Source organism: Eleutherodactylus coqui, chromosome 2 (genome assembly GCF_035609145.1).
Source record: "Eleutherodactylus coqui strain aEleCoq1 chromosome 2, aEleCoq1.hap1, whole genome shotgun sequence".
Classification (NCBI taxonomy): Eukaryota; Metazoa; Chordata; class Amphibia; order Anura; family Eleutherodactylidae; genus Eleutherodactylus; species Eleutherodactylus coqui.
The window spans coordinates 281,033,253-281,041,410 of NC_089838.1; the positions used below are offsets into that span (position 1 = coordinate 281,033,253).

An 8,158-nucleotide genomic window follows, 5' to 3' on the forward strand; every position below is an offset into this window, starting at 1 on the left:
CAGACTCATCAAGAATCAACCAATCTCACTCCCACGTATAGAATAAGGGAGGAGAAAAGCAAAACCAAATTCTCAAGCCAAAAATTCGGTATATAGATTTGTTCCACTTCCTCTTTTTTCCTCTCAGCCTTCATTAGCCAACAGAGGAAATGGCATTGCCACTTCCTCTATTCATAGCATTGTGCTTATTGCGTGCTAAGTAGCCTGCAAAACAGTAGGCAGAATCTATTAAAAACGTTTGTCTTTACTACCGAGTCCTTAGCTGTCTCTGACAACTGAGCACTTGACCTGCTTCTGCTAGATAACAGGGGCAGCAGCTTTAAACTTGCACTGTACTTTTACTACCAACTCAAATTAAAGCCCAGAACAAGCGTCATATATTTATGGCGCTTGGTCACAAACGGATTAATTCATAGGACTACAATGTTTGAGCATTCTGATGATTTTCTATAGAGTTTTCTGTAAAGCTAAGGAAAAGCACGGATGACACATGATAAGATTATATCATATTGTAGTTGCAAACTGTAATGTACTGTAGGGGATCGGAAAAACTCATTACGACTATACACAGGCACAAACTATGAGTAACATCTACATTGTAATTCATAAAGCATAATGCAAAACTAAAGCTTATTTCTTCATACATCAACTGACATACAACAGCCAGAATGGCTTGATGAGAGAGTAGAACTCTTCAAGTATTTAATACACCAACTATGTACAGTAGACACCAATTAGTCAATCAATAGAGCCTATCTGGTCCAAAGAAAAATCCAAAATCAAGCCAAACGACGAGATATCGAGAAAATGAATATGTATAAATAATAATAAAACTTAACTTTTAATACATATATTAAAAAATGTGGCTACAAGCAAAATGTGACATATAATTGGAATACAATTAAAATAATCCCACCCATTCTGATGATCACTATATAAACGTATCAAGTCACAGGCAGATCCAAACCACCATAGGTCCCAAGAGGGTACAGGCTGTTTACAAAAGGCATGAGGGAACTTCATAGTCTCCCTTAGAGTCTCCCTTATCATATAACTTGTTAAGACTCTAATTACCGAATACAGGGTAACCATCCTGAGAAGGACGACCCTGTCTAGAACCCACCTCTCACAACAAAATGCCCTATAAAACCATAATGAGTCCCAACACATTTTGTCCCTTTCACAAGGGTCTCATCAGAGCATTATAGATAAGGGTCAGTAATCATAATAGAAGGCTGTCCATTGAGTTGCTTATTCACTTACAGCCTCATTGCACCAGACAAAAAAAACATGTCAGGTGGAGTAGTTACCAAAATAAAACCCACGGTGTTGGGCAAACAATATTGGTGCATTGGCATATTTAATGCACCTTATAGATGTTTAATGTGGGCGCCGTTAGTGAAATGACAGATGTCAAGTTGGTCGTCCAGTTCTACCCAGGCATACCATAGCATCTCCTTTGCTATAGACTCCACTGCAGCGTAGATGTATTGTTTTAGGTCATCTAGTATAACCAATGGCACCCGCATCAAACATCCGTAAGGTGCAATAAAAACTTGAAGAGTTCTTTTATCTTTTCATGTGATTCTGGCTGCTGTATGTCACTTCATGTTTGAAGAAATCAGCTTTACCTTTGCACCATTCTTTTTGCATCACCCTGTACAGGGGAACATCAACATGCTCACACTGCATATACAGTCATAGCAATGTACTGTACTGTATGCAAATGGAAGATCTACTGAATTTGTGATGCGCTTTCGTATTAATGTATTTACCTACCAAATATAGCAAACACCTGAAGGTAACATTAGGACTTTATACTTATGCAAGTTAATAATCTTCTAACAGGCACATATGGAATCTTCCCCTTGTACTAAAGTGAGGACCAATGCACTTAATCTCCAGGATTCCCTATTTGTCACAGTCAACCCAAATTTTATATAAGGCAAAAAGTCCTAAAAAAACTAGGTTACTACTGGCCTGCTGGGATCCAGGCTGCGGGGAAGACAAACAGGAATGACCTGGGAAATATCCTGCGAAGGACAGAAGAGCCAAGATAGGACATGAAGAACCCAATACCTTACCAAATGACTAGTTACAACAAAGATTGACTCGCAGACTGTCGTTCTTCAAGATACCTCCCGATCTGCGTTGTATTACGCACCACTACCCTCTTTCGTCTGTGGCGTTATCACACATGAATTATTTATCCAGATTTTTAACAAGATAAACTGTTATCCGCAGCATATTCCTACCAACAAGGCCATGGTTGAATTAGGTCAGAGATCCTAGAACCTGTGACGTATAATCCATTCATCAAATGCACAAATGGCTCTCAGAGGCGAGGGAGTTAATTGTATTTTGTGGAAGAGTGAGAGAGCCTGCATTGCATCGCAATGACAGCCTGGCTTGCTGTGGCTTTTCTCTGTCTCCTTTAATTCATCCAGCAGGGGTCACTCTATAGCTGAAGCTTAGGCATGAAAAGCAAGCTTCTGAGCATCAGCAGTCTCTGGGAAAGAAAAAAAATTCTCCTCAATCCCAGCTGCTTTCCAACACAGCTACATAGCAGTGGAAACCTTCACAGCTATATAGAAAAAGCAGGCGACACTTGATCTAAACTTGGGGTTACAGACATCCCCATTCTTGGCCTCATGGCATTTGACAGCACCATGGAGGAGATGGGACTGAGGATGGACATCTAAGGATGGCAGGCGGTGGTGGGCAAGGCTGGTTAGGTATTGCGAAGATTTTGCACAGAAGTTCTATACCTTCCCTTGCAGGCTGTATCATTCACTTCACATTGCATTCAAATAGAAGGAATTCTTCTTTGATCTGAATCTCCTCTGCAAGCAACGGAAGACTTTTTTTCCCACCTATTTATCAAAGGCAAGCCTATGAAGAAGACAAGGAGATAAACTTTGTTATAAAAATATCCCCTATATACATATCCAAAAGGGAGGGGGGTTGAGTCTTGCAACAGGATGGTTTGACACAGAGACCTGTATGGACCATGAAGGAACTGCTGCTTTATAATTAACGGGCAGAAAAGGAAACATTTCCAGAGACAATCCCTGAGAAAAGGACGAAGGAACCACCGGGAGACAGAGGATGGGTAAGTGAAGTTTCTGGCTTGATGCTTGCAAGGACCATTCATGTACGCCTGCAAAAAAAAAAAAAAACCTAGCAAGTCTGGTTTTAAATGCTGGAATTAGCATTAGTCTGGCCATAAAACACACAAGGTGATGCTTTGCTCAGTTCACTGCATGCACCAATGCAAGCCAATGTAATACCTGTATATGGAGGAGCTATATATACATGCCTGCATATACATACATGCATTGACAAATATGGCATTTACCTAGATGATCTGCCTAGAATCTGTCAATTTTAGATCTATCCTATGAAACAATTATACATATGCTATACAAGCCCATTGCATACAGTATCCACACATAAAGGACTATGAAAATACATACCATTTTCTTTGCTTACACCTGTAGGTAGCAGCAGGTACATCACCCTCTACCTGGCAGTAACTGAAATTTTAATAACCACCTGTGTTGACCACTCCATTTTGATGACCACCTATGTTGACTATGCCACCTCAGTTCTATACAGTGTTTGCCCGCATTCTCCTCCAAATTGTTAATCTCGTCTCATAGACTATTGTTAAAACTTGAGATCCCCAGGACAAAGGCTTAGTGTGGAAGTTGCACATTGCACTGTGTTAGTTAGTGCTGCATGGTTTTCATTGCATGCACAGTATTACTGACATACCCAAAGCTATGACTACAGTATACGACAGTCGGAAAGGATATGCCATGTTCAGGCTTTCTCCACAGTGCCAAAGGATTCATCCCCAGCTCCTGAATCTGATGCATTCATTGCATAGAGAAGCCTCTTTAGTAGCAGACAACAAGGAGATGCCAGCTGGGTTTTTAACATTTTAACCTGTTCCCTTCCCACTATGGCCTCTTCAGGTTTTAGAAATATCCAGGTCCTGCTCAGAGAACAAGAATTAGACTGGGATGTGAGCTCTGGCTACATTATTTCAGAAACCCCCCTTAATAAATATCACCACGTCTCCAATCTCTTAGTCTGCAACCCTGCTAATATTTAACCTTTCCTCTGCAATCTTTTTACTGATCCTTTGCACAAGCAAATATTCAATTCGTCTGGTCTTGCTCCAGTTATCACCAGCACAATTAGCAAGGTCAGATATAGTCCTCACTCTTATATAGCCAATGGAGGATGGGGGGGCTTAAAAACATGGAGGCAGGATATGCACCTTTAAAGTGAATAGATATCTATAAATAGTCCAGAAAGGGTCAAATCCCTATTTAACCAGCTGCTTTTCCTTGTATAGATCGCTCATTAGAAGCAACAATATGCTAACACTGCATCACTTTAATTAAATTCCAGCCACTAGGAGTTGCATTCAGGAAAAAAAGAGGACAATTCATTCAGTCTTAACCCTATCCCCTTGTTCCTTATGGTCTGCCCTCCTTTTGCAGTGCAAGGCAAACCTACTCATTTGAACTCTGTCTCAACTAATATGGGTTAGTAGCCATTACAGTGTGACAGTACCAACTTATACTACCCTGAACATTAGTAAAAATTACAAGACCACAACATACATGTATGTGTTTATGGGGATTGACATGTCTCCATGACCCATTATGTAGCTTCATGCACTAGAAAACATGTCATTTGGTTGGTTTCATGCCTTATTTGCAAAAATAATACACAAGAAACTAATTTCTACTTGTTCAGAAAACCAATTTCAGGGGTGTGGTGGGAACAAGGATGGTGCAGTCTGGAATTAAGTACAAAGACCCCTATTTAATAGGGCTGCATTACAGATTATCAAGCCTGGACTTGATCTTCTGATTCTGAAGCTTAAGGCTGGTGTGGTTACATTTATGGTAATAATATAATTATGGAGGGGGCTAATGGAGCTCATTCCATTAATATCATCCTCTTGCATCATTTCAATCCCTTGTATCTTTCTATTTTTGCAGGGTTGCAACCGATGAATCAACTGAAAGGCATGAGTTTATCATTGCTCCTTCTGCCGGTTCTACTCATAGTGATTGTTGTAGGGGCACAGAAAGCTTGTCCAAAGAACTGCCGGTGTGATGGGAAGATTGTCTACTGTGAGTCCCATGCCTTCAGAGACATCCCGCAGAATATTTCAGGTGGCTCGCAAGGATTGTCTTTACGTTATAACAGCATTCAAAAGTTGAAGTCGAACCAGTTTTCTGGCCTTAACCAGCTGGTCTGGCTTTACCTTGACCACAATTACATTAGTTCGGTGGATGAGGATGCCTTCCAAGGTATAAGAAGGTTGAAGGAGCTTATTTTGAGTTCTAACAAAATTAACAATCTGGCCAATGCCACTTTTCACCCGGTCCCTAACCTGAGAAATTTGGATCTATCCTACAACAAGCTTCAGTTGCTCCAATCCGAGCAGTTCAAGGGTCTTCGTAAGCTTTTGAGTTTGCATCTACGTTCTAACTCTCTGAAAACAGTGCCAGTTAGGGTATTTCAGGACTGCCGCAATATGGAGTTTTTGGATGTGGGATACAACCGGCTCAGGAGTTTGTCTCGCAATGCCTTTGCTGGCCTCCTGAAGCTGAAGGAGCTCCACCTGGAGCATAACCAGTTCTCTAAGGTGAACTTTGCTCACTTCCCTCGCCTATCCAACCTGCATACTCTATATTTGCAATGGAATAGGATCAGGTCCATTAGCCAAGGATTAACTTGGACTTGGAGTGCTCTGCACAACCTTGACCTGTCAGGAAATGACATACAGAACATTGAACCTGGCACCTTCCAATGTCTCCCCAATCTACAAAAGCTCAATCTGGATTCCAACAAGCTCACCAATGTCACCCAGGAAACCATAAACGCATGGATATCTCTGAACTCCATCACACTATCTGGAAACATGTGGGAATGCAGCAAAACCATATGTCCTCTGGTCTTCTGGCTTAAAAACTTTAAGGGAAACAAAGAGAGCACCATGATTTGTGCTGGCCCTAAACATATTCAAGGCGAGAAGGTTATTGATGCCGTGGAAACATACAATATCTGCAATGAAACCCCTGTATTGGTGACCGAAAGAGCTTATCAGACAACCAAAGCTCCCCCCAAACCACAATTTGTACCCAAGCCTACGGTGTACAAGTTGGTGAGCGTACCTCCAACTTCATACACGCCTAGCCCTTCTCCTGGCCTTCAGACACCCATGGCAGAACAAGAATATGAACATGTTTCCTTCCATAAAATCATAGCTGGGAGCGTGGCACTTTTCCTGTCCGTGGCCATGATCTTATTAGTCATCTATGTATCATGGAAAAGGTATCCAGCCAGCATGAAGCAACTGCAACAAAGCTCCATGATGAAGAGAAGGCGGAAAAAGGCCAGAGAGTCTGAAAGACAAATAAACTCTCCCTTACAGGAGTACTACGTGGACTACAAACCTTCCAACACAGAACCCATGGATGTATTGGTTAATGGATCAGGACCCTGTACATATACAATCTCTGGCTCCCGGGAATGTGAGGTATGAAAACATGAAAACCTTGAAATGATACTAAACATTTTGCTGCTGTTTAAAAGTCGAGGTAAAATCTGTGACGTTTGAGATGTCCCCGATCTCTAAGATGATTTACCAGGCTTGATAGTTATAAGAAAAACTTCTGAGTATTTTTTATACATTTTATTGTTATCATTGGTGGGTTTTTGGAATCCACTTTGGTATAAGGTTGATTTAAGTGAATGCAACAGGAAAAAAGGTTATAGATTTTTTAATTTATTTCTTTTTTTTTTTTTCTCCCCTGGGAAACGTGAAGGAAGTCTGTTCGAGGATGAGATATGAATAAGCCTTTTTTTTCCGATGGCAGGAGTGAGTGCTTGCCAAGTGGGGCAGATAGGGACAAAACCCTAGAGATCCCTTAATGAAAAGGGCATTCTGTGCCTGTTGTGTGATTTGTTGGCCATTATCGCTCAGTTTTTTATGGACTAATGAAAGGATTTATGCCAATTATTAAAAAAAAATGGATAAAAAAATAACCAAGCAAACAATAACAACATCACAAAAACATGCAATTTTTTTTTGGTCTGGAAATCAAGAGGAGCTAAAGCCAAAGATAACAACCCAATTTGTTTCTTGTTTCACGGACAAAAGACCGAAAGCTCTTTGTTTGCTATTTACTAACATTTTGATACATTACATATGATTTGCCTTACGGAATGATAAGACTGCCTTACTTCCAAATGATTGACAGTCACCAATCTCTTTTTTTTTGTAACTCGTTATATAAAAGGACCATTAATAACTAAACCCTATATTGAACTCAAACACATGAAATGGGCTTTTTTTGCTGCTTCTTATCAAAATTAAAAAACATTTTTTTTCCCAATCGGTGAAGTAAATCCATGGATATTCATCTGGCTGCAGAGGTTATACAAAAAAAAAAATCCTTTCAGTATTCCACGCCTGATTGCTCAGGGAGGCTGGGCTGGTTTAATCCTTTCTGTGCTGAAGGGGTTAACACGCAGCTTGGCGCATTCTGTGTGTATTTCTTTATTATTTTAATGCTGGTCAACTGAGGGGGGGGGGGAGTTGGATATGAAAAAAAGTACTAGTTTCTTTTTTTAATATGTATTTTAATAATGATAACACTTATAATGCAGATTATGGCATTTCTTGTATGTTTAAGAAAAAAAAAGATATCTACGGTGGGACTGTTGAATGTGTATAAAAAAGGGAAGGGATGAGAGGGCACAGAGCTGGGCATTCACTTGGCATGATGTAGGCAGGCTGAGCCTCTTTGAGTTCACTGAACGCCCCCTGTTGGGCAAAAGACAGCCGGGAGGCTTGGAGCCCACGTTCTGCCAACTGATCCACCCCGAGTCTGTTGCCCTTCCACTGTGTTATCTGCTTGGCTGCTGTTCCAATACTGGCAGTGCTGAAAAAGCCTGTCTGATGTACAATATGTCAAATTACACATGTTGAATTTGATTCATGTGATAGAAGTCATCTCTTTCCTGAAAAAAAAAAATGCAAAGAAAAAAAAAAAAACCTGATCAAACAAATTCCGTGTTTTGTCTTCCTTTGACAATTATTGCTCGTGATTAACGGATTTGGAAG

General features: G+C 40.5%; 1 protein-coding gene across 1 annotated transcript; it reads left to right on the forward strand.

The window, feature by feature from the left end:
- The first annotated feature begins 2,644 nt into the window (after positions 1 to 2,644).
- On the forward strand, positions 2,645 to 6,895 carry LRRTM4 (leucine rich repeat transmembrane neuronal 4). Its single transcript, XM_066590007.1, has 3 exons — positions 2,645 to 3,112; positions 5,022 to 6,568; positions 6,858 to 6,895. The coding sequence occupies exons 1-3, from the start codon at positions 3,109 to 3,111 to the stop codon at positions 6,885 to 6,887; spliced, it is 1,581 nt and encodes a 526-aa protein (XP_066446104.1). The 5' UTR covers positions 2,645 to 3,108; the 3' UTR covers positions 6,888 to 6,895.
- Positions 6,896 to 8,158: the final 1,263 nt, after the last annotated feature.